Genomic DNA, 26,263 nt, shown 5'->3' with positions numbered 1-26,263 from the left:
CTGTCGACTTGCGTAGCCCTCGGTTTTTCCCAGTCGTTGTCCTTGTAGGTGTTCCTGTCAGGAGTACAGCACACCAACACCAAGTTTCACAGCAAAATAGGTTTATGATTTGTTGATTTGAGCCCTTGTTTGACCTTCGTGCCAAAATTTATAAGGTCAACATGGCCCGGCGGGAGCTTTCCAGCACTTTAAAGAACTTGAAGGTAATACATAACCTCAACCTTTGAAGATTTGTACTGGGTCTTGCTTTTATTTAAATGCGTTTGCTTGATTTCGTTAGTTTTTGCGTTCAGTTCAGCTCGATTAGCTTATTCGGAATTCTGAGCTGATATGGGATTTTTGGTTTATAATGATTGTAATTTTGTAATAGTTTATGCAAAGGGTGACTCATAGGGAGGAGAAAATTAAGAAAGAAGAGGAGGTCAAGCCTGATGGGAACTTCATATTTCCTGGAACCGTTAAAAGAAAATGGTATTATTACTTTGTCAACTTTTCTGCTTTGGTTTGAAATCTTGTTTGACGTCAATTGAAATTTTTTTATTTTTGTATGCTTTTAACTTTTAATGTCAGTCTGGCATTAGTCTGCTTATGGAATGATATGAGTTTACTGAAAGAGTTGGATTTATTACTCAAATTAGAGACCATAATGCCTCAGCTGAGGTTTAGTTTAGGTCACCAAAGGTTATATTCTATATTTTCATATAGCTGAAATGAGGGTCCTTGATGTAAAAATCTAGACACTTTTGTTTCCAAAGTAAGGGATACTGAATATCTCAGTGCAAAGGCCCTTGCTTTTTTGAGTATGCTTATTTTTTAGCTGGAAGCTATTGTCAAAGATACAGAACACTTGTTGAATCAGAAAGTTCAAGTAATCTTGTTGAGTTTAAGATGGGTTTACATTTTAACATGTGTCATTAGCACAAGTGAAATCTGTTGAGACTTTAATGAATAGGCATCGAGATGTGACATTTGGATTGTATGAGGAACACAATGACCTTCCTTCAAAGATGTATTTATACAACTTAAACTCTAGAAGTACATTTGTAGATGCCCAGTATGGTAGAATAGCAGCAATCATCTACAGAGCTTCAGTTTTAGTTTAATTTTCTGTAATGATTTTCATTTTTGACAGGCTTTTACCTGTCTTCTTTATCCTGCGTGATGGTTTGTAATGTATCATTGTGTGCATGCAGTGTGGTTATAATGGAGGGGGATCCACATCCAGGAGCTATTGTAGGCCGGATGTCATTTCAAAGTTTTAATCCTTCTATTGATGTGAGTATACAGGTCGAGTGACTTGAAAATTTTCCATTTGACCATTGACTACTTTTCCTCATGTCTAAGCCTTGTCTTGGTAGAAACTGAATGAAGCAGCAAGCAATGTTCAACAACCAGAAGCATCTGCCTCATATTCTGGCAATCAAACTGTAAGAAATTCTGAAAGGTAGGTGGTTCTTTATTCTGATTGTCTTTTACACAATCACCAGGATATATTTTCCACTGCATTTGAGTGACATGTCTTTGAAAATTGTTGGAATGTTTTTACTGTATTTAATGCTAAATTATACACAGAGTTGGAGTTCTGTACTCAAATACATAGAGTTAAGTTCTGAATTTCCCTTATTTTTTGAGTCTGCCATTTCTAAACTTTATGGCTGTACCTGAAGTTACCAGACTCAACTGTCACTTCAAGTTGTGGGCATGAGCTTAATTCACAAAACAGTAAAGGAAATAAATGAGTTCAATATGAGTTTTCGCCCTTGTTTATTGATTGATTGACTTTTTCTCTAGGGATGCTTCTGTCCTCATATCTAGTCTACAATGTCTTTTATTATTATTTTTTTCACAATTCTCTATAAATTCACTATAGGAATATGGGTTTTTGTTTGTCACTATCCATGTGAAACATCTCTGATCAAAGCAATTTTGCAAAACTAATTTTGATTTTGGATGACTGATAAATCCCTTACACACTTCATAAGTATTATGTATGGAGATATGGTAGAAAAATGTGCGGATAATGGGTGAATCAGTGGATAGAAAATTTAGAATTACAATTTGTTTGCTTACATACATATGGATGATATTTTTTCAGTTGTTACTTGCACTGACACAGATTATTGTTATCGTTCTTTGCTGTGGTATAGAGAAAATGGATCTTCACAAGATGGAGCAGAGTGTTTGAAAGTTAGACTGCCTGGTGAGGGAAATATAGACCTTAAAAGAAAACAGTCTGAAGTAGAGTCTGAACAACAATATTCAAATAAATCACCAAAAACTATTGAAGCTGGGAATCAATCACCACCAAGTAAACATAAAGGCTCCTATAAGCAGGCAAAGCGGGACAAGGTTGACTGGAGTGTTCTTAGACCACCAAAGTTCCCAAGCAAAAAGAGTGAGCATAATCAGTAGATTTTAGTCAACATTTTTTTTTTTATTTATTTCAGGTGAAAGTTGAAACTGTAAGCTTGTGATCTTCTGAATTTTCAATTTTGTTCATTAGCCACTTGATTTTATTGCTTAACAGTAAGAGGTAACCTCTCTCACACTCTCATGTCCGACGACATGTACTGAAACTTAAAAGAACCAAAATAATTCAGAACTATTAAAATTTGCATTCGAACAGTCAAAAACATTTTTGTACCTGTTTGGTTGTTTCTTTAACAAAGAATAAAATAAATGAACATATTGTAAGATATATTAATGCCCAAAATCATCAAGCAAAAATCATCTAAACCTGGCATTACGTTCTACGACTACCGCACAGCGGTTGAAACAGAGTAAAGGTATGATAATATGAAAGTTGAATCCATTTAGCCATTGGGTAATGGGTATAACCTTAACAATATGGCAGTGGAGCTACTCCTGGATAGGTTTCCAGCAAGAGAGAGCATAACTCACTCTCCCTTTCCACCCTTGGAGAATCCACTTGGCATCCTCATCGATAACAAAATCTGAATTGTAACCTGATTTCACTAAACTCTTCATTTCCCTCAATATTTCCTTATCTAATGGGTGTTGCCTGAACCCAGCCCTGGCATTTCTAACCTGCCACTTCTTGTAAGTCTCCGGCCTTTCAATCCTCTGTATGTCCTCACAGGCAATCACATTCATGATATCTCTCCCGAATGTTTCTCTCTCAAACATCAACCTCTGTTGATCTTCGCGAGGTATAGTGGCCTCAAGCATATCAAACAGTGCAGAGAAATGGAACAAAGCCTCCCGGAATCTTGTGATGAAGAATGGTGCACTGTAAGTACCATTAACCACCCCGTGGATGAAGATATCTGGATTAATTCTCTTTATTAGTCTTAAAACAATGTCCCTTGGGCTGTTAACGAAGTCCACTGTCTCATCCGGTATGCTCCTCATCCGGTACAAACAGTTAACAACAGTCATCTCATCCCTGTCAATGTTGATATCCTCAACTTGAATAGTATCCCATTTCTGCGCTATGACATTGTACTCAAATGGTACATTGAACCTCTCTCAGTATCTTTTCAAGCGACGCCCTGTCTCTTCAACTCTTTCTGCAGGTCGAAATCCCGGTTGAGGAAATTCAATTCCTGTTATACGAAGCTTGGGAGGTCCACCAGGCCTAGCCGATAGACATTGGATAAGATTAGGCCATTGGAAACCGCAAAGGATGCCAAAATCAATGATGTGGAGCCTTGTTGCTTTCTCTGACAGTTTCATAATGGTTTTGTTTGAAAGGAAAACTGACATTTTCTTGAAGGGGCACACTGAACTAAATAACCTGTAAACTTTTAGGATATCAGCTGCAGATATTCTGTTACTTACAGTTGGGCTATAGGCTGGAGTTTCTGTGCCATCGAGTCGTGCCTCAAGACCATTAACAAAATAATGCGCCATTCTCTGAGTTCCATCTCCAATTGCAGAAGAGTGCTGTTTGATTTGTTTCAGTAGTTCATTTGCAGTCCTTTGTTCATAGCTAACCACAGCTTGTGCACATTGAGTCAGTAGATTACGCAAATCCACCACCTCTCTTCTGTTACCCCGTTTCTTCTTTGTGTGTTTCGTTCTTCCCTGTCTGTTATGTTGCAACTCCTCACTTGATCTATTCTGGATTGGTCCATGAAGAGAACACAATTCTGAATTGTTATTCTCAGCGTTGCTGAGTAATACGTCATCATACATCTCTGTTTCGTCCGGGTCTGCAAGAGAAAATGCAGGATGCTTCTTGCTCCTCCCATCTTCAAGATAATCATTATCATCACGCTGATAAATTTTACGACCTCCTAACCCATCTGGAGGAGAATAACTTATAGTCTTCTCTGCCATGGTTACTGCCACTACTTCTGGCTTCGAAGGCTTCAATAAGTTGCTTTGGGCAGCAACATTTACACCGCCATTAAGATGTCCCTTACCAGCTTCTCCTATTCCTCCCCGGAACCATTCAAAAGGTTGTATCTGACTATACAAATCTGGTACCAAAAAGGTACTAAACGGAGAGTTAATAAGAGAACTTTGAAGTAGGGTTTGATCACAAATATAATTAGATTCAACCAGGCTACTAGCAATTGTATAGCTATTACTGCTATTGTTACTGCTTCCCATAATGAAATAATCATCTGGACTGTAGATGTTCTGATTGAAACAAGGAAGAATTTGATTTGGCGAAGGAGGGTATTTTTGGCCAAGGACATCATAGAAGGATTTTTCAGCAGCTTGGAGGGCCAAAGAATCCTGCAACATGCAGTTCTTGTCTTCTAATTCTTCTCCCATAAGCATCTCACTTATGTACTTGAGAACAGAATTAGCAGAGTCATCGTCATCGCATGCATTATATGGAGAATCTCTGTTAGGGTTTGCGTCTGAAAATGGAGCTGAATCAATAGGAAGCTGTGAACTGGTCGGAATAAAAGGTGGATGAGGATATGTGGAGTCACCACTTTCAAGATTCAGATTTTGAAAGACCGATGAAATTGAACCATTGTCAAATTTAAATCCGTACATAGAACCATGTAATTCTTGGAGAAAGCTATCCATAAACACCTATGTGAAAAGAACTGAATAGAAGTCTGATCTTCAATAAGTGTATTCCTCTATTTGGTTATTCAACAGAAACTTACGGCAGAATACGGTTGGTTGCATGAAAAAAATGAAGCCTTGAATCTTGATTATAAGAGACCCACCAACAGGACTGGATATAACTAAACAATACCAAAAGAACACAGAAAAGAATGAAATTATGAAGTGAAAGTGATAAGACCAGATGAAAGGCAAGACAATCAAGAGTAGCCTCTAAGAAACCTTATTGATTCTGGAATATTAGAACCCTGAGTATGCCCATACACAGATTCAGCTAAAGTGGTAATAAGGCCAGGAAAAGTCAATTCTGTGACACAGAAACAGCCGCCATTTAATCTTCACCAGTTTGAATGATTAGTGTTAGGCCACTTTGGTTGTCTCTAAGCCAATGAGGAGACATACTATGCGTCTTGATGAACAAGCAATTGACCACATTATAAAGTTGTTGAGAAGTGAATCATCAGATTTCTGTAAATAATGTTCTTTACTTGTCAACCACGTACTTGGGTTCAAAGTTTTATGAAGTAATTAAACGGTATTCTATTTTGATACATTCTATTTACACAAGTCAGACGTCTTATCTTTTCATCATGTAGCAAATTCCTCAACTTGAAGATTAAACAGGGTAAAAGATCCATTCTTGTACATATTTGCTTTTAGAGACGAGTTCTGGACTTCATTGGCTTATTACAAGAAATCCCGTAGACTTTTTTGAATAATCTATCAATAACCTGTTGTTTAATTAAGATGTATGATACATTTGAGAAGTGGAAAGTAATCATATATGGTAAATTGGAAACTCGTCACTCTCTAATTTTAGTAGGTTCAAAAATAGGAGAGCCTTTAAGCCAATACCTATGCCAAAAATTATGCTAAGCTGTAGCACACACCGACCTAAATTTGTATGAATCTTTTTTTTTTTTTCAATTGAGTTCATAATTTGTACCTCTTTTAATTGGAATTGCAAATCAAATGTAAAATACCATAAAGTTCATGCTAAAATATAGGTGATTATACAGTGAATACTCTGACTGGAGAATGAGTACAGGTGCTGTCTCTCTTTCTTTCCTGTTGAGTGTGCTTATTATTAAACCAGGATATCATTATAATCAAAATACTACCAAATTAGCGTGCTTGGTAGAATAGTGAGCGAATAGCGATAATTTCTTGGTGTTGCCATTTATTTTTGAAGATTTTTTTAGGTTGTATTTGAATTCTCTAAGGCCATGCCTTCGGTTATGAAACTGTCTGCTTGAATGTCTCTAGGCTTGCGCATTCAAAATGAAAAGCAACCTTCCAAGTATTACCCCAATATTTCACACCTACACTTGAATTCTAGCTTAACTTATATCCACATAAGGCATGTTAAAAAGAATTGAAGGAATCTGATTTTGAGCTACAACCAAGAAAAAAAATAAATAAAAATTCATCATTTACATGCCAATTGCCTTACCAGCCAACAGACTTCACTCCCTCTATACACTAGTGTAATTTTCTTTAGCAGCTTTCTTAATTCTCTACACTCCCATCTAAAATTCTCCCTAGACTTTCTTTTCCATTCATCTGCTCTCTATGATCCAATTTAGATCTAAGCAAACTAGTGTAGGAATTTTATATACTTCAATCATCACAACAGCATAGAAAATTGACTATATAGCATTTAATTTTTCTCTTACATCAGCATATGGCTACAGAACAAAATACTAAAGAAAAGTACTTCACAGAATCTCATGATGCACCAGCTAGAAGTATTCATAGGTCTGGTTTTAATCAAGGCTGGACAGGTTTCCAGAAAGAAAGAGCATAAATTAATCTCCCCTTCCATCCCTGCAGCATCCAATTGCTGACTTCATCGAGAACAAAATCTGGATGAAAGTTGGATTTCACCAAAGACCTCACATTCTTCAACAAATCCTTATCCAGCGCGAGTTGCCTGAACCCAATTCTCAGATTCCTTGCCTGCCATTGCTTATAAGTCTCTGGCCTATCAACCCTCTCCATACCCTCACATGCAATAACATTCATCGAATCTTTGCCATATATTTCTCTCTCAAATAGCATCCTCCCCTGATCTTCACGAGGTAAATTAGCCTCAAACATATCAAACAATGCAGAAAAATGGAATAGTGCCTCACGGAAGCGTGGGAGAAAGAAAGGTGCATTGTGGGTACCATTAACAACTCCTTGGATGAATATGTCAGGATTAATTTTCTTGATCAATTCTAAAACAGTATCTCTTGGGCTACTAATGACCACTGTGTCATCGGGCAGGTGTTTCATCCTGTACATAGAATTAACAATTGTCATCTCTTCTCTGTCAATCTTGAGATCCTCTAATTGGATATTCTGCCACTTCTCTGCTATAGAAGTGTATTCAAACGAGACATTAAACCTCTCGCAGTAAGATTTTAATCGTCGCCCAGTCTCTTCAACCCTTTCTGCAGGTCGGAACCCTGGCTGAGGAAATTCAATGCCTGTCATGCGGATCTTGGGAGGACCACCCGACCTTTTTGAAAGATTCTGAAGAAGGCAAGGCCACTGAAAACCATAGCCAATGCCAAAATCAATTATGTGAATCCTTGTTGCCTTTTCTGATACTTTAATTATCGTTCGGTTTGCCATGTAAAAGGACATCCTATTGAAGGGGCACGATGAAATATATGCCCTGTAAGCTTGTAAAACATCAGCAGCCGACGCCCTACTATTGAGATGTGTAGAAATCGGTTTCTGGGTGCCAGCCAGACGGGCCTCAAGACCATTAGCAAAGTAATGGGCCAATCTTTGAGTTCCATCACCAGAAGAAGAAGAATGCTGCCTAATCTGCGTTAAGAGGTCAGTTGCAGTAGTTTGGTCATAGCTAGCGACAGCTTGTGCACAAAGAGTTAATAGAGTCCATAAATCCACCACTTCCCTCATTTTTCCCTTTTTCTTTGTGCGTGTTGTTCCACCATTAGACCCTTTTGGCTGCCCAGTCTGCTGCATCTTTCCACCTATTCCATTTTTCCCCAATCCGTGAAACAAACATGATGCAGAACTATTATTTTCACATTTACATAACAACACTTCATCAAACTCCTCCGATGGCTCATATTCAGAAACTGAAAGCGCCAAATGCTTCTTGCTCCTTCCTTCTTCAAGATAATTACCATCCTCTAGCTGATAACCTTTCCTTCCCCTTGACGCATCTGGTGAACTGTGTTTCCCGTCCTCTGCTACGCTGGCTACTACATCTTCTCTAGATTTTGATAGGCGGCTAATCTTGGAAGTGACAGTATCATCGTTAGGAAGGGAATTACTAACTTCCCGTAATTCACTGAAAAGACCAACAGGCTGTATCTCACTATATAAATTTGGTAAAAGAAAGGTACTTTGAGTAGACTTAATAAGAGAGGACTGATTACTTATCCAATTGGGCTGAACCAAGTTGTTGGTAACAGTACTGTCATTACTGCTATCAGCACCGCTACTAGTGGTGCAATAATCATCTGGGCTCTGTGAGTTTTGATTGAAAGATGAAGAGAATTGATTTGGTGAAGGGGGGTATTTCTGGCCAAGAACATCATAGAAGGATTTTTCGGCAGCTTGGAGGGCCATACAGTCCTGCAACATGCACGTCTTATCTCCCAGATCTTCTTCCATAAGCATCTCGCTTATATACTTGAGAGTTGTTTGAGAGAGCTCACTGGTGTCTGGAGAATCCCCAATTGAGCCCATACTAGAAGGTGAAATTATATCACTAAGAGGGTCTGAAAGATCTTTAAGGCCGTGATTCTGATTTGAATAGACTGAAACTAAACCAGGGTCAAGTTGCAAATGATTCATGGAACTAGAAAATCCTTGGAGCAGTGTATTCATAAAGAACCAATTTGATGATCAAGAGAGGATTTTGAGGGAAAGAACATGAAAATTATGAACTTATGGTTCTGCTGCCTTGCTTAACTAAAAAGAATCAAAGATTCACAAAAGAAAACCAAATCTTTGCACAAGTCCCGATTGAATAGACAATAAATATTCTACTTGCCAAGAATTTTAAAAAAAAAAAAAAAAAAAAAGATGGATAAATGACTAAACAACTGAAAAATCAGCTGAAATAGTACTGCAAGAATACAGAATAGAGAGATTCATATCATGAAAAAAAAAAGAACAATTAAAGGAGGGAGAGTACCTTAGCTTTGGGTTCTAGATAAGAGAGAATGACATGTAGCTAAACACACCTGGTGAGAAGGGATATGCTAAGTAATAAAAGGGTCGGTTAAATGAGACAAAAATGGCCGCCATGGCATATATTGACCAGTATCATAATACTGTTCTAAATTTTAGCCAGATTTTCGTATTATTCTTCCTAATAAATCTTATAAATATTTTTATATAAAATAAGATGATAAAAAAAAAAAATCAAATGTATTATATTCATTATAAGATTTTTATGAAGAAATTTTATAAATATTTTTATATAAAATAAAATAAAAAATAAATAAAAGAATAAAACAAAAAATTAAATTTATTAAATTTAGTTTTTTATTATTAGTTATCGTCTCACTTTATATAACATATTTATTAGTGTTTTATTTCCTGCAGCATCGGTAAGTCTTACCAGTAATCACTAATACTATTAATCTGATATTACTTTGACTTTTAAGACAAATATGACAAATAGCTTGTCTTCATGTAAAAGCAATTGACTACATGTAGGCCATGCCAGCTGTGAACCCAATTTTCTTGCATTACGAGTAGAGTGGTGGGATGTGTTTGTCCCCGACAAAGACTCAACGCCGCAAGATTCAACTAATCTTGAGGTAGTAACCTTTAAGGTTTTTTTATTTTTATATATATATAAAATTGAATGATTTTTAAACCAATTTATATATACCTTAATTAATTTGTTAAAATCTTAAAATTATCGATCAAAATTAATCTTTCGAGAGCCTAAAATTATTAAAATTAATTTTTCGAGATCTTAAAATTATTAATCAAATAAAAACTCTAATGATACCTCTATTATTAGTTAAGAAGGAACTCAAATATAAAATTTTTTAAATAACCTAAAGATTATATATATATATATTATTCCCAATAAAATTCAGACTTTAATTAATTTTCCTATATTAATACACCAACAAAAGATAACGAATTCGAGTGGTATGATTCTTTATGTGGTTTAATAGGCTAAAACCTGTGTCATACAAAAGTATTGATGGTAGGCTCATACTAGAAAGTATGAATCTAGAAAGTTGTTGGGTGTTTTGTTTTTTCCTCCTATTATTTGAATTAGATGCTCCAATATATGACTGCTTTAATTCCCACTATCTGAATCTGCCAATCTATTCCCTACATCTGTCTCTTAGTCTCTGCCTTTCTTGAATGATCATTACCCAGAAAAAGTATGAATCCGTGTTACCTTGTAAATATCTTCAGTAGATCCCTGTTATAAAAACAAAGGTGATTTCTCGTGATTCTAAATTATTAGGCAAAAAGTTTTCAACTTCAACTATCTCCTTCCAGGAAACTTTCAGCAAGCTCATATTGTATATAGAAATAAAACTGCATTAGTAGTTCAAAATTCAACAATCTCACATCTTTCATAGATACCTCATATTCTCTGTCATGAATTTGCGGAAGCATATCAAACGGACCCAAGATTAACAATATGTGAAATACCCAAATACATTACTAGGTGAGATAATATAATTAATACCTACCAAAGCCCCAAACAAATAGTATTTAGTATCTCCCCCTCATGTCGACAAACATAGTTCTATCTATTATAAGCTAATTAATTCTCATCATCCTATATCAGTAGGCTAATGGAGATACACAGTTCCTATTAGGAACTACCTTCCTAATCCCTGTAAGAATTATATTCTTAATCACAAGGAAACCAAAAGAGGTAAAGAGCCTCAACATTCTCCTTTAGTAAATTTATTCAAAGAAAATGAAGCAAAGACTCCATAATACACCACCTGTTTCACGGATGCAACTGATTGTATAATGTTTGTTTATAGCCTCCAAGCAAAGAAATAATCCCAAAAGATTATGCCTTTTACTGAGTAGCTTAGCTGATGTTGTACGAGCAGTCAAAAGGGAATCTGTCCACCGTGATTGCAGCTGCAGCCGAAACAGAAACTTCTGCTTGCATTATCTTAGACCTTTAAACTAATTTTTAATAAGAATCCCTTAATAATTTACACTTTTTTCTTTTGCTAGACAATTACTCGAAACCTGATGTTACTGATTTAAGAAGAGGAACAATTTTGTTTATCATCACAATACCATTGATAACCTGGTGTTAAAGCATTTTTCTCTTACATCAGTAGAACAAACCATATGGCTAAAGTATAAAAAATTAGAGAAATACAATTCACAGGATCTCATGATCCACCGGCTTTATCAATCCTGGACGGGTCTCCAGAAAGAAAGGGCATGGGTTATTCTCCCCTTCCATCCCTGCAGCATCCACTGACCGACTTCATCAATAACAAAGTCCTTATGATAATTCAACTTTCCTAAAGTCTTCACGCTCTTCAAAATATCTTTATCTAGTGCCAGCTGCTCGAACCCAATTCTCAAATTCCTTGACTGCCAATGCTTATACGCCTCTGGCCTTTCATCCCTCTCTATACCCTCACAAGCAATCACATTCATCGAATCTTTTCCATATATTTCTCTCTCGAACAGCATCCTCCCCTGATCTTCGCGAGGCACATTAGCCTCAAACATATCAAACAGAGTAGAAAAATGGAATAGTGCCTCACGGAAACGTGCAAGAAAGAATGGGGCATCGTGGGTGCCATTAACAACCCCATGGATGAATATGTTTGGATTAATTTTCTTTATCAATTCTAAAACAGCATCTCTTGGGCTCTTAATGAGCACTGTGTCATCCGGCAGATGTTTCATCCGGTACGTAGAATTAACAACTGTTATCTCTTCTGTGTCAATCTTGAGATCCTCGAATTGAATATTCTGCCATTTCTCTGCTATTGCATTGTATTCAAATGGGACATTAAACCTCTCACAGTAAGATTTTAATCTCTGCCCTGTCTCTTCAACTCTTTCTGCGGGCCGGAAACCTGGTTGAGGGAAATCAATACCTGTAATGCGGATCCTGGGAGGACCACCTGGCCTTTTGGAAGCACGCTGAATAAGGCAAGGCCACTGAAAACCATAGCCAATGCCAAAATCAATAATGTGAAGCCTTGTTGCTTTTTCTGAAAGTTTCAAAATCGTCCGGTTTGCCATAAAAAATGAAATCCTATCGAAGGGGCATGATGTAACATATACCTTGTAAGCTTGTATCATATCAGCAGCCGATGCCCTACTATATAGATGTATAGAGATCGGTGTCTGGGCGCCAGCCAGGCGTGCCTCAAGACCCTTAGCGAAGTAATAGGCCAATCTTTGAGTTCCATCGCCAAAAGGTGAAGAATGCTGCCTAATCTGCTTTAGGAGCTGAGTTGCAGTCCTTTGATCATAGCTAGCCACAGCTTGTGCACACGTGGTTAAAAGAGTCCACAGATCCACTACTTCTCTCTTTTTTCCTTTCTTCTTCGTGCGTGTTGTTCCGCTATTAGACCCTTTCGACTGGCCAATCTGCTGCACCTTTTCTCTTGATCCATCTTGCCACAATCCGTGAATTAAACATGGTACCGACTTATTCTCACATTTACAAAGCAATACTTCGTCAAACACCTCCAGTGGTTCATGTTCAGAAAGAGAATGCGCAAAATGCTTGTTTCTTCTCCCTTCTTCAAGATAATTACAACCCTCTAGCTGATAATGGTTCGAACTGTGTGTTATGTCCTTTGCTATGCTAGCTACCACCTCTTCTCCAGAATATAATAAGCCAGTGTTTGGGACGACAGTATCATCATTAGAAAGGGAATTACTAACTTTGCCTCGACTGAAAAGTCCAAAATGGTGTATCTCACTACATAAATTGGGTACCAGAAAGGTACTTTCAGGAGAGTCAATAAGAGAGAATTGATTACGTGTACAGTTGAGATGAACTAAGTTGTTAGCAGTAGTACTGCTGTTACTGTTATCAGCGCTGCTACTAGTATTGCAATAATTATCCGGGTTCTCTGAGTTATAACATGAAGGATAATGATTTGTTGAATGGGGGTATTTCTGGCCAAGGACATCATAAAAGGATTTTTCAGCAGCTTGAAGAGCCAAAGAATCCTGTAACATGCATGTCTTGTCCTCCAGGTCTTTTTCCATGAGCATATAATTTATATACCTGAGAGTTGCATGAAAGGGTTCACTGATGTCTGCAGGATCTCCATATTTGTCAATACTAGAAGATGGAGAAAAATCACTAAGAGGGGTTGGATAGGTTGGAAGGAAAGATGGATCAAGAGGATCTATGAGGTCAGGGTTGAGTTCAAATTGATCAACTAAGCCACGGTCAACTTGCAAATGATTCATTGAACTAGAATATCCTTCAAGAAGTGTATCCATACACTATGCAGGAGAATTGAATCAATGTTGATTTTCAAGATTATGATGCAAATCAAAGATAAAGAGACGGAAGGCCAAACATTTCTACAAAGTTCTATTGAATTAATTCTCCAAAATTACAAGACTAGTATTAAAAGAACCGAAAATAAACAGGATTAATGAGCTAAAACTGAAGCCTGAAAGCAGTAAAAACAAGCTAGAAGGAAGAGGAACAGATAAAGAAAGGATGAGTACCTTAAGGAAAGCTTAGCATTGGGTTGAAGATAAGAGAGAATTCAAGTGTAAGTATATAGATATGGTAATTAGAATGGAGATATGCTTCTGCTGATAAAGGAAAAGGCTGGCTGTTTTAATGAGAAAGAATTCATCCATTTAAAATCGTTGGAAAATGTTTGACTTTGAATTTGAAGATATGGCTGACAATTCTTGATGATGTAAAAGCAATTGTTGACATGTAGGCTTCCAAGAACGAGAGAGTCAATAATACATCGAATGTAACATATTATTTGCAGTCAAATTAATTATAATTTAGCATGTACTTATTTATAGATGATGTAATATTAATATACAAATTAAAACCAAACTCCAAATAACTTAATTAGTATGAGTGTAATTTAATGTAAAAATTTCTTCCAAAAAATCTATCCAACTGAATTGACTACTACTTATGCTAAATCAAATAAAAAATATGGAGAGAAATAGGAATTTATTTGATGAACAAAGATAAATGTTTTGTTTTCCTTCCAAATAATACTAATAGTTAACTGTTGCAGTATTGACTTTGTCTTCATATATAAGATGATTGATGAATGTTATTCTAGGTAATTCTAACAGAGTTATTGGCATACCGACAATTATTTTTCTCCTCTTATTATTTAAATAATCCTGCAATGTCTCTGTCCTTGACTGCAACCTAACATATTAGCAATTCCTTGCCAACGTCTTTCTCTCCTCAACAGATCCTCCAGTGAACAGGAACCAGAAAAGCTCCAATCCCCCTTATCTTAACTTAGAATGAAGACCCCACAACTGCACTGAAAATTGGATTTGGATTGTATCAATTGAAAATAATGTTTGTTTAAAGCCACCAACAAAGAATATGATCCCAAAAGATTATGCTTTTGACTCAGAACGTAGCTTAATTAGCTGATGCAGCTCCACCAATCAAAGGGACGCACTCATATTTAAATTAAATTATAATACCATTAATAGCTTGCTAATAAAAAACTGAAAAGCCTTGGTGATTGCAATTGTCATCATGTACAGATTCATTGCACCCCAAACTGAACTTTTCCTTGCACTATCTTAGACCTTTAAACTAATATATAATGACAATACATCACCAACTCAAATAGAAGTAACTGCTTGTCGCTACACCTGCTTGCAGAATATCCAGCTCCACCCACTGCTTTGTGTTGGTGACATACTGCCTACTCCATCTTTCAATCCTTCACATGTCATAGAATCAGTCATACTGATCATAATCTTATAATGTGTTGTAAGGTTTTAGTAGATCTAGTCTTACATAATTGCTCATGTGGTTGTGGGTATAATTTTTCTCTTCTCCATAGACGCAGACTTTACGAAACTTGTTAAATTATTAAATCTTATATGATTTGTAGTTTATTTCACCTATTTATAGTCTTGATATGTTATATATTTCACAACACCCTCAAAAATCAAAATGGAAAGTGAACTGCTTCCAAGATTATAACTTATGCTATTAACAAAAGAAGGCTCATGCCTGTTGCAGTAAGATCACTTAAGACTGAAGAATATAAACACAATAACATAGTGTCACCTCCTACATCGCTTAACGAATGAGTTCTAGGATTTAATTTATAACGTTCGAGTCCACTAAACTAAGAAAATATGTTTTAGATAAAGCGTTTTGCGATTGTTGCTACTATTAAGCCATGTTGTTGGCTCTTTATAATTTTTGCTACTATTAACCAATGTAGTCGGCTCAATTACAGGCGTCGCTTCCTATTAATCCAGTTACTTCTGAAAAAATGTTTGTTAACTCAACAAATCGCAAACTAAAAGCACTGAAATTTCCCATATTACATAATAACAACAGCTGATCAGCAGACTACATATTGTTGCCACTATTAAGCCATATGGCTGTACAATAACTAGTAGCAAAAAACAAAAAAAAAGAAAGAAAACTTGCTACACCTTATGAGCCACTCCTAGTCTTGAACAAGTTTCCAGAAAGAAAGAGCATGGATTACTCTTCCTTTCCATCCCTGCAGCATCCAATTGGCATCCTCGTCAACAATAAAATCCTGATGATATTTTGATTTCACTTTATTCCTCACTGTTTCAAAAATTTTCTGGTCCAATGGCAGTTTCCTGAACCCAGCCCTCTGAGATCTCACCTGCCACTGCTTATACGTCTCTGGCCTTTCCACTCGCTCTATACCTTCACATGCAATGGTATTCACAGCATCCATTCCAAATACTTCTCTTTCAAACAGCATCCTCCCCTCATCTTCTGTCGCTACATTAACATTATACATATCAAACAATGCAGAGAAGTGGAATAATGCCTCCCGGAATCGTGTGAGAAAGAAAGGTGCGTTGTGAGCGCCATTAACAGTCCCATGGATGAATAAATCTGGATTAATATTCTTGATCAATTGTAAGACGGTATCCCTTGGGCTGCTATCTATCATTGTGTCATCTGGGAGGTTTTTCATTCGATACAAACAGTTAACCACTGTTACCTCATCTCTGTCAATCTTAAGATCTTCTAATTTGATGGTTTCCCATTTCTTTGCTATGACATGGTACTTAAATGGGACATTAAATCTTTCACAGTAACTTGTTAAGCGACGCCCTGTCTCTTCAACTCTTTCTGCTGGCCGGAAACCTGGTTGGGGAAGCTCAATGCCTGTGATGCGAAGCATGGGAGGTCCATCACTCCTTTCTGAAAGAAGCTGAATCAAGCACGGCCACTGAAAACCATAGCAAATGCCAAAGTCAATAATGTGAAGCCTTGTTGCTTTCTCAACTAGTTTTGCAATCGTTCTGTTTGCCATATAAAATGACATCCTGGTGAAGGGGCAGGAAGTAACATGAACCCGGTAAGCCTTCAGGATATCAGCTGCGGATGCTCTATTACTTATATGCGAATATATTGGTGTCTGAGTGCCAACAAGACGTGCCTCAAGGCCATTAGCAAAGTAATGAGCCAATCTTTGGTTTCCATCACCAAAAGCAGAAGAGTGCTGCCTAATCTGCTTCAGTAGCTCATTTGCAGACCTTTGGTCATTACTAGCCACAGCTTGTGCACATTGAGTTAGCAGAGACCACAAATCTACTACCTCTCCTTTATAAACTTTTTTCTTTGTACGTGTTGCTCTACCATTAGACCCTTTTAATTGTCCATTCTGTTGTGGTTTCCTGTTTGATCCGTTTGGCCCTGGAGAACATGACGGAGACTCATTGTTCCCAGACTTGCACATCAGCAATATTTCATCCATCTCTGATTGCTCAAACTCTGTAAGAGAAAGAGCTGAATGCTTGTTATTCCTCCCTTCTTCAAGCTCATCACTACCCTCGCGCTGGTCAATTTTCCTTCCCCTTGATCCGGTAGATGAATGCTGCCTCCCATCCCTAACTGAGCTCGCCAAAACCTGTTCTCGATGCAGTGGCGGGCTGCTCTTCGGCGCAAAAACAACACTGTCCAGATTTAAAATAAAGTTGCTAGCTTCCCCTACTTCTCCACTGAATTGATTGGAGGACTGCATCTGCATCTCACTGAACATATTTGGCACCAGAAAGGTACTTTCTGGAGAATCAATCAAATTGGTAGAAGAATAATAGCTGTCACAGCTATCGGTACTGCTAGAACTCCTGGGGAATTTATCATCTGGGTTCTCAAGGTATTTTCTGAGAGAAGGAAGGACATGATTAGGTGAAGGGGGGTATTTCTGGCCAAGGACATCATAGAAGGATTTTTCTTCAGCTTGGAGGGCCAGACAGTCCTGCAACATGCAGGGTTTTCCCTCCAAATCTTCTTCCATAAGGATTTCACTAATGTACTTGAGAACAGCAGTAGAGTGGTCAGAGCTGTCCGGAGAATCTCCATCTGAGCCCGAGTCCCAAGATGGAAAAGAATCACTTGGTGGATTGGTGTGAAGAATTGGTGGATGATGATCTATTGAGTCATGATTGAGTTTAAATCCATTAACCAGATTCTGATTTGAATAAGATGAAACTGAGCCATGGTGATCAAATTTCATTTCATTCATGGAAGCAGGAAATCCTTCAAAAAGGGTATCCATAGACTCCTTTCTGGTCACTGAAAAAATCTTGAGTTAAAAATGAAATTAAAATCTGAAACTTCTGGCTAGATTTTGGGGATGAAGAAATGAACTTAATCAAAAGACTAGAATAGAAATTTAATATTCAAACTTGTCAGGAAAAAAAAAGATGCAAATTCTGAAACTGAAAAACAAGGAACAAATAAATAATTAACAGATTGAGAAGAAAAAAGTGAACAGTTGAAGAAGATTCAAGAGTACCTTTACCTCAAAAAAAGCTTGGCATATTAAAGAGAAAAGAGAAATAATGGTAATGGATACTAGTAAGTGGCGTTGGCTCCTAGAATATAAAAAGGAGGCAATTGATGCAGTTTTAATTTTAAAATTTATTGAACCTTCCGGGAAAATACTGTATCTAGTGAGACAAGAGCAGCCGCCATGTCATTTGCGTTTTAAGACACAAAATGGGTAATCCTTTTATGTTGCTAGTAAGGACTCAGGAGGAGAGGAAATCTAAGATAAGGTTGACTTTTAAGGCAAACACAAAGCTTGATCCACAAGGAATTTGACCAACATCATCATCTACATGTGATGTGAATGTGAATGAAATGCAACATAAAGATACAGTAAAAAAACATGTTTGTTTTAATACGGACTATTCCATTCAAAATCCAACCATATTCTATTTAACTGTAATTATTTTTCACAATAAAAGTTTATAAATTAATAAAAATACCTCTATTCACCCAAGCCACGATAGCACACTAGCAACCACCACCAAATGCTAGTCATTGCCACTACCATCGTCAACGTCGAATCGATACACGATCAACTGAACTGACTGATTGTATGTCGATATGGCTGAAAATAGTCAGATACATGATGAATCTGATTAAAAAAGGTCAGATCGGTGCATGATTGACCAGATCCAGTCAATCGTACGTCATTTCATTGACTAACAACCACCTTTCGACAGTGGTGGTCGGTTGTTAGCTATCGGTTAGGTGGATGGAAGTGTTTTTGTTAATTTATAAACTTTTATTGTGAAAGGTGTTTAGCTAAATTAAAAAATATAGGTGGTTAAAAAAATAATCTAAATATTTTCAGAATATGTTTTAAAAAAATATACTAAACACATTCTCAGAACCCTATCCTATTTGATTTAATCTTATCATATTCTATTCAAAATAGAATAGTGTTTCAAATAATGTAACAAATTGACTACTATTCTCATCAAACCTTTCTAATCATCCATGTATGATATATAATATAAAATCTAAAAAAGAGTTTACACAATTAATGCACCCCAAACAAACCACCATTCTTCAAATTTGAAATGATCTTCTTCTAGGAAACCTCTTGGCTTTTGCTTGCTTCCACTTTAAGGTATCTAAGTAACTTGATTTACAGATTTTCTCCTTTTATCATATATATATTTATATTTATGTCACATTCATATAAATATTTATGTATTAATATTTCTTTCTGTTTCATAATCATACTAATAATATAAATTGTTTATCCCAATCAATCAAACATAAGATTACATCAATTAATATATTAAAAGTTTTGTATGAGAATATTATATATACACGTGTTTTGACTACTTCTCCGTGACTGTATATCATTTATTCTATTATATGGTTAGCAATTACCATCTGCATGTACTGGTTCAAAAGTTGAAAACTAAACAAATATAAAACATTGGACCATAGTAAATTAAAACAAACTATAGTTTAGCTCCTTGGTATGTATGATATAAAGTTAATTATAAAGCAATAAAGAACAAAACAATGCTTACCAAACATAATGGACCCATTATAATTAGAATATATATATATATATATATATATATATATCCAGGCCAGCAGGCTGCAGGAGGTTTTTGTAAATGACTAGATTCATTTCATCTTCATTTGAAATGGATCTTTTACTTTGACTATCTTAAACTACAATATAATGAGATTCATTTCATCTCTATTCTCAGTCCCTTTGACTGTCGCAAATAACTTGTGCTCTTTCTTCCTTCTTTCGCTGGGTGTTCAACAATATCTGGTGTTGGATTCTTGCTTATAAATTAAAAGTTTTTATTTGAACGAGATGGTGTAAAGTAATGTTGACCCCCAATGCCATATCTCTCTTTTATTTACTCAAGAAACTAGGAATTGATTATGCAAGAAATGTAAGTTTGTACTCCAAGTTAATTATTTCATTATTTATGTTACATAACTTTAGAATATTAATTATATGTTGAATGCTAATGTTATTGTATTCATTGGGAACCTCAACCACTTTGACTGGTTCTTGTCTTGAGGCTGCTGGAGTCAAGGGGGAAATATATTACACTTTTTGACTTTTTGATTGACATACGGGCTGCCACGTCTCAGTTACAACTGTGTGTGAAACAGTGAGTTGTATATGTTCATGAAAACAAAATACAAATAAGATACATACCACATTTTATATACACAGCCGCCGAACAAGAAAAATGGTCGAAAATTATTTTTGTCTTTTAAAGCAGTTTTCAAATGCTCCGCTTTTGAAAGGGCACTTGCTCTTCCAATCAACTCTTAAGTGTTCAACTTTTCGATAAACAATCTAAAAGAGATATGTCCAGAATGGACCAGATTCACCTCACCTCCATCATTTTTCTTTAGAACGTGTTTGCGTTTCATCTGGGCGAAGCAACGTGTTTGAGATTAGAATTGACAAGGAGTCCTTGCCTGCCACCATTCAAATTTTACTTTTATATATATATATATAAGAGAGAGGAAGTGGACTTAATTTGCACCATCACTCAGACCTTAAAGTTCTCATATTATTGATCTGTTATTCCTTTATTGATTTTTGAAAGTAAGAATGCCTAACCTTTTATACATCCACTATTGACATATGAGAACTAAAAACCATTATTACTTGGATCATAAATTATAGAGAATCTAAATAAACACCTTTTCGAATACAATTTACTTACCAAAAAAAATTATAGAGAATCTAAATAACAATTCACCAGCATATGAGACAGCATCTAATACTTCACACAAGGAAACGATCAACATAAAAAAGAAGGGTAAGAGAACAATGAACTCCAAAAAATCACTTTATTAATGCAGTAAACAGAGCCAAAACACAACCTGGGAAATATATACAGACAAAAAGCTAAGATCTAGACTCCCCTGGTTACCAGCGGAACCAAGGCTGACAATCAAGAAAAAAATACCTCTGTTCATTACACTAATATTTTGACAAGCAAGGCAGCAGCCTCCACAACATAAGAATTGGAGAACGTTCCAACCCTTACTCTATCATAGGGTTTAATGTCCATAATCGTATTATACATAACATTAGACTACTTCATAGCTTAGTCAACAGCCTTTAACCATATGTTAATCACACATAGTGGCCGATAGGGTTCTTCTGCAAGAAGGAAGGACAAGTGGACAACTTTAGGTAACCTGAAAAAATGTTATGGAAAAAAGTTAGCTTCGTTCTAGATTTCCATACAGAATAAAGCTTATAGTCTTAATATACTATTATAGCAACAGTAGATTCACATATGCGTATGTGCACTTAAAGTGAGGGAGAGCAAACTGAAATTTGTTAGGAATAATACCTTCATTTATTTTCAAAGTTCTCCTGGAAGAATCTTATAGTTCTCAATTCTTCCTTCTAAGATATGTGCTGATCAGTACCCTATGCTGGTACCCAACTGCCAGAAGCATAGATAATCCTTCCCTTCCATCCCTGCAGCATCCAGTTGCCATCTTCATCAATTACAAAGTCCTTGTGGTACAAATGCTTCAACTTAATCCGAAGTTTCGCCATCAGCTTCAGGTCCACTGGCAATGGCTTGAACCCAGCCCTCATGGTTCGTGTATGCCACTGCTTGTATGACTCAGGCCTCTCAATCCTCTCCAACCCCTCACAAGCTATGGCATTTATTGCATCTCGTGAATAAAACTCTTCCTCCAATAACAATCTCTCTTGACTTTCACGGGCCATAGTAGAATCAAACATATCAAACAATGAGGAGAAGTGGAAGATTGCTTCCCGAAAACGTGTGACGAAGAAGGGAGCATTATACGATCCATTAGCGACAGAATTGACAAAAATAGCTGGATTTATCTTCCTGATTAAGTTCAAGACAGCATCCCTTGGACAGTTAACTTCAACGGTTTCATCAAGCAGGTACTTAAACCGGTACAGACAATTCACAGCAACCACCTCATCGGATTTAATCTTGAGGTCCTCAAATTTGACAGTTTCCCAGTGCTGTGATGCTATGCCATTGTACTCAAATGGAACATTAAAGCGCTCACAATACCTTGCCAAGCGACGACCTGTCTCCTCAATTCTTTCTGCTGGTTTGAAACCAGGTTGGGGAAGCTCTATCCCGGTTATGCGTAACTTGGGAGGGTGGCCACCAGATCTCTCTGAGAGAAGTTGAATGAGAATTGGCCATTGAAAACCGTATACAATACCAAAATCTACAATGTGAAGAGTTGTTGCTTTCTCAGCTACATTCATAATCATTTGGTTTGCAAAGAAAATAGCAAACTTCTTAAATGGACAGGCATTAAGATAAACTTTATAAGCTTTCAATATAGTGGCAGCTGTTTTCATGGGAGCGAAGCAAGTAAAGAAATTTTTATGTCCTGTTCCACTGCCAGCCAAACGCGCTTCAAGGCCTTTTGCAAAGTAATGGGCCATCCTCTGAGACCCATCACCAGTTGGTGAAGAGTGCTGCCTAATCTGCTTCAGTAGCTCATTAGCAGTTCTGAAATCATTGGTGGCAACAGCTTGAGCGCAGATAATCAAGAGAGTCCTCAAATCCACTGTATCCTTCTTCCTTCCCTTCCTTGCACGAGATTTCCCGCCATTAGATCCATTGGATTGTTCATTCTGCTGCAAGCTGTTGCTTGATCCAGTATGCACAGTTTGAACCTGAGCCTCATCGGTGCACAATATAGGCTCACATTTTAAACATCCAAGAAGCAACACCTTGTCGAACATCTCAGATAATCCAGCCTCAGATAATCCAGCCTCTTCCACAGAGACAGCCGATTGCTTATTTTGCCTCTCTTCTTCTAAGCCTGCATCCTCACGCTCATGATTCTTTCTACCCCTTGATCCAGCAGGCGAGTTTTCTTTCCCATCCTTCTCCTCCTTGACTACAACCTTGGCAGTCTCTTCCTTTTGGCCCTTGGAGAAACCATAGCTTTCCAAATCAATAATCAGTTGATTACCAGTCGGAAGGAATTTACTAGCTTCCTCCAACCCCCTCTGAAACTGCAGTATAGACTGTGTGTCACTAAACATATTCTGAGCAAGAAGCTCATTCACAGAAGAAGTCATCAACCCGTGCCCGATATTAGTCATGCTTTCTGGTGGATTAACTGAAAACTGCAAATTGGGCTGCTCCGAATTGGATTGGAAATGGTAACCACCAGAAGGTGGGATTTGTGACTGAGAGGGATTATACTCTCCAATATCGCCAACCAACAGAGTATCAACAAAATCACTACTACCACTACCGGTTCTAGTTAAGACACCAGTATTGCTATTAACATCGTTGCTACTATTAGAAAGAGTACTGTTGCTTGCTAAACTATCGTTATTGAGGTCAACAGAAAGCTGGTGTTGAGGTTGATTAAAGGATGAAGGATAGTGTGGCTGCTGCTCACCAAGTACATCGTACAGTGATTGCTCGGCGGCTTGAAGAGCAAAAGGGTTATAAAACATAGATGGCTTATCTTCCATGTCCTCTTCCATCAGCATTTGGCTTATGTATTTGAGAACCGGGTCTGAAGAATCACTATCATCCGAGGAAGAGGAAGCCTGTCCCTCAGGACTCCAGCCGGTTGAGGGAACAAAGGAGCTTCCATCTAGAATCAAACTCCCAGAATCAACAAGAGACTCTATTTCTGGACTGGAGGTTGACAATGGTGTGAATATACCAGGATCAGGGTCAGGGGAACTAAAAGGGTAGTCCAAAAAGTTGAGATCTGGCGAAGAAATAGTGAACTTGGATCCATTTTCAGTATTTGGATATTGATTTACATTAGATACAAAGGATGCATCATTGAATTGAAAATCATTTATGATATCAGAGAATCCAGCAGTATTTTGATCCATGGAAATAAATCAAAAGGTAAACTTTGGAAACCTAAACTCTAAATCAAGTTCAAAGTAGAGATATATTTGAAAAACCAGAGCTAAGCAGACCCAGATAACAATAACTGGTAGAAGTAAAAGCAAAAGAAGAAAATATTAAAGTGGAAAGTAAACTTGGAAAGATATCAAGGTAGGTTCTCACCAAGAAACAGCAAGTCACTGAAGTTGAGGGCGGTGCGGAAGCAAAACAGAAAGAAAGAAAGGGAACAGATTTGAGGTTTGAATAAATAAGGAAAGAAACAAAGAGGAGGAGGAAGTTGTGTTTTGATACATAAAGATGGTGGGGGTGTTTCTGGGAAGTATCCAAGGCCTCAAAGACACTATTAACAGGCTAAAAGAGTCAACGCCTTATGATGATTGGCTGCGACGCTGCGCTTGACTTGCCATTCCCACCGCTTCAAATTTCTACATATGACTCATCTTAATCTAAAGCCATGCTACTGCTTAGATATTTATTTAGTGAAAATTAAAATTAGTTTTAAACATTTTAATTTTTATAATGAATATCTTGAAGAGGTATAAATAGATTACATAAATTTTAGTAAGATAATGGGTTTAGTGTAGGGGTGAGTGCAGAGAAGGGAAAGGTCTAGACTCTAGAAGATGGTATCGGTGAAGACAAAGATGATGGGACCTACCGCGCGTGTACCGTCCGATGTCAAAGTTCAAGTTGTTGACCAACTAATCACATTATAGAAACATCCTAAGAATTCACCTTAAACTAAATGAGGATAAAATATTTATTTTCTCTTGGACATGACAAGGTAAAACAAGGGGAAAAAAGAAAAAAGGAATGCCTTGGGAGCAAAGCTAGCTTAGTAATGTCATTATATTTGGTCAAGTAAAATTATTCCATTTCTCCGGTGGGTTAGGTGAAAGCTTTAGGAGCAAGTCTCTCCGTCCCTTCATACTAAAAATAAAATATACGTCATCTGAACATTACTACCTCCAACTCTACCCACCGGTTTATCAATTCCTAAGAAATAAATTTTGATCACTTTTTCTGTCAATCTAAAGCCCTTATGTATCTATTTTATTAAAGTAAGGAAAAAGAGCTTAAGACAACTTAAATCTTGTGAATAGTACTAGGATCTGTTTGGTTGTCAGGATAAATCAAATAGTTTATTATTTATTATAAGAATAATACGAGTCCTCCGACACCAACTTTATATTCTATGCAATTTGTTGACTGTGACCTCCAGAAGCAGAAAAACTCAGTCAATTTTACAAAGAAAGAAATAATCTTTAATAATTAAAAAGATAACCTTACTTACCCCATGACTAATCAATAATTTTACCCAAAAAAAACACTTAAGGTTGATTTTAATATTTGTCTATCAGNTTGAGGAGCAAGTCTCTCCGTCCCTTCATACTAAAAATAAAATATACGTCATCTGAACATTACTACCTCCAACTCTACCCACCGGTTTATCAATTCCTAAGAAATAAATTTTGATCACTTTTTCTGTCAATCTAAAACCCTTATATATCTATTTTATTAAAGTAAGGAAAAAGAGCTTAAGACAATTTAAATCTTGTGAATAGTACTAGGATCTGTTTGGTTGTCAGGATAAATCAAATAGTTTATTATTTATTATAAGAATAATACGAGTCCTCCGACACCAACTTTATATTCTATGCAATTTGTTGACTGTGACCTCCAGAAGCAGAAAAACTCAGTCAATTTTACAAAGAAAGAAATAATCTTTAATAATTAAAAAGATAACCTTACTTACCCCATGACTAATCAATAATTTTACCCAAAAAAAACAATTAAGGTTGATTTTAATATTTGTCTATCAGTTGATAAAAATAGGGCCGCATTTGTTTGACCTTATAAGCTGATCAAATTAGCTTATAAACTCTAAAATTAAATTAACATGTTTGTTTATAGCTATTTTGAGATTATAAGTTGGACTTATAAGCAAACAAAAAAAAAAAAAAAAAAAAAGGGTTGAGGGAAGATATTTTTTTTTTTAATCTTATAACCATGTTAGTTTGACCAAGTATATTATCATATTATTCCTATTTAATTTTAAAATTCTATAATATACCTTTATTCTCATATCATATTATTATAGTATATTTTTTAGTTATTTTAATAATAAAATGTACTATCATACGTATCAATTACTTATCAGTCACTTATAAGTATGGTTATCAAATCGTGTATTGTATCATGTATCGAAAACCTAATTTTTCGAATCATGTATCGCGTATCGTATCGTAAGATACATATTTTTCAAAAAATTAATAAAATATTAAAAATTTCTAAAAATTAATATCATCTCCATGATTAATTAACG

At 36.4% G+C, this 26,263-nt stretch overlaps 4 protein-coding genes across 6 annotated transcripts; 1 reads left to right on the top strand and 3 right to left on the bottom strand.

The window, feature by feature from the left end:
- The first annotated feature begins 27 nt into the window (after window positions 1-27).
- On the top strand, window positions 28-2,620 carry LOC116112991. The gene is made up of 5 exons (XM_031399115.1): window positions 28-203; window positions 371-471; window positions 1,194-1,275; window positions 1,359-1,444; window positions 2,148-2,620. The coding sequence occupies exons 1-5, from the start codon at window positions 162-164 to the stop codon at window positions 2,410-2,412; spliced, it is 576 nt and encodes a 191-aa protein (XP_031254975.1). The 5' UTR covers window positions 28-161; the 3' UTR covers window positions 2,413-2,620.
- A 56-nt stretch (window positions 2,621-2,676) lies between these two features.
- On the bottom strand, window positions 2,677-13,871 carry LOC116112985. The gene is given in 3 exon segments (XM_031399109.1): window positions 2,677-5,016; window positions 6,826-8,917; window positions 11,441-13,871. Coding segments are annotated over 3 exon segments (6,321 nt in total). The 5' UTR covers window positions 13,513-13,871; the 3' UTR covers window positions 2,677-2,859.
- Window positions 13,872-15,514: 1,643 nt separating this feature from the next.
- LOC116113002 (scarecrow-like protein 30) lies at window positions 15,515-18,240 on the bottom strand. Of its 3 annotated transcripts, none has more exons than XM_031399127.1 (2): window positions 18,045-18,240; window positions 15,515-17,821 (listed from the first exon to the last, which is right to left on the bottom strand). In XM_031399127.1, the coding sequence occupies exon 2, from the start codon at window positions 17,802-17,804 to the stop codon at window positions 15,705-15,707; it is 2,100 nt and encodes a 699-aa protein (XP_031254987.1). In that variant the 5' UTR covers window positions 17,805-17,821; window positions 18,045-18,240; the 3' UTR covers window positions 15,515-15,704. The 3 variants fall into 3 exon arrangements, with proteins under 3 accessions (XP_031254987.1, XP_031254989.1, XP_031254988.1); XM_031399129.1 differs by having other exon boundaries at window positions 15,515-17,831; window positions 18,051-18,240; XM_031399128.1 differs by having other exon boundaries at window positions 18,051-18,240.
- Window positions 18,241-20,865: 2,625 nt separating this feature from the next.
- Window positions 20,866-24,381, bottom strand: LOC116113000 (scarecrow-like protein 14). The gene is made up of 2 exons (XM_031399124.1): window positions 21,397-24,381; window positions 20,866-21,238 (listed from the first exon to the last, which is right to left on the bottom strand). Exon 1 carries the CDS (start codon window positions 23,916-23,918, stop codon window positions 21,477-21,479), a length of 2,442 nt encoding a protein of 813 aa, XP_031254984.1. The 5' UTR covers window positions 23,919-24,381; the 3' UTR covers window positions 20,866-21,238; window positions 21,397-21,476.
- Between the last annotated feature and the right edge of the window lie 1,882 nt (window positions 24,382-26,263).

This window comes from Pistacia vera, unplaced genomic scaffold (assembly GCF_008641045.1).
Source record: "Pistacia vera cultivar Batoury unplaced genomic scaffold, PisVer_v2 Contig672, whole genome shotgun sequence".
NCBI classification, from domain to species: Eukaryota; Viridiplantae; Streptophyta; class Magnoliopsida; order Sapindales; family Anacardiaceae; genus Pistacia; species Pistacia vera.
The sequence above is the reverse complement of the archived record's forward strand: the minus strand, read 5'-3'. Positions and strand labels throughout refer to the sequence as shown.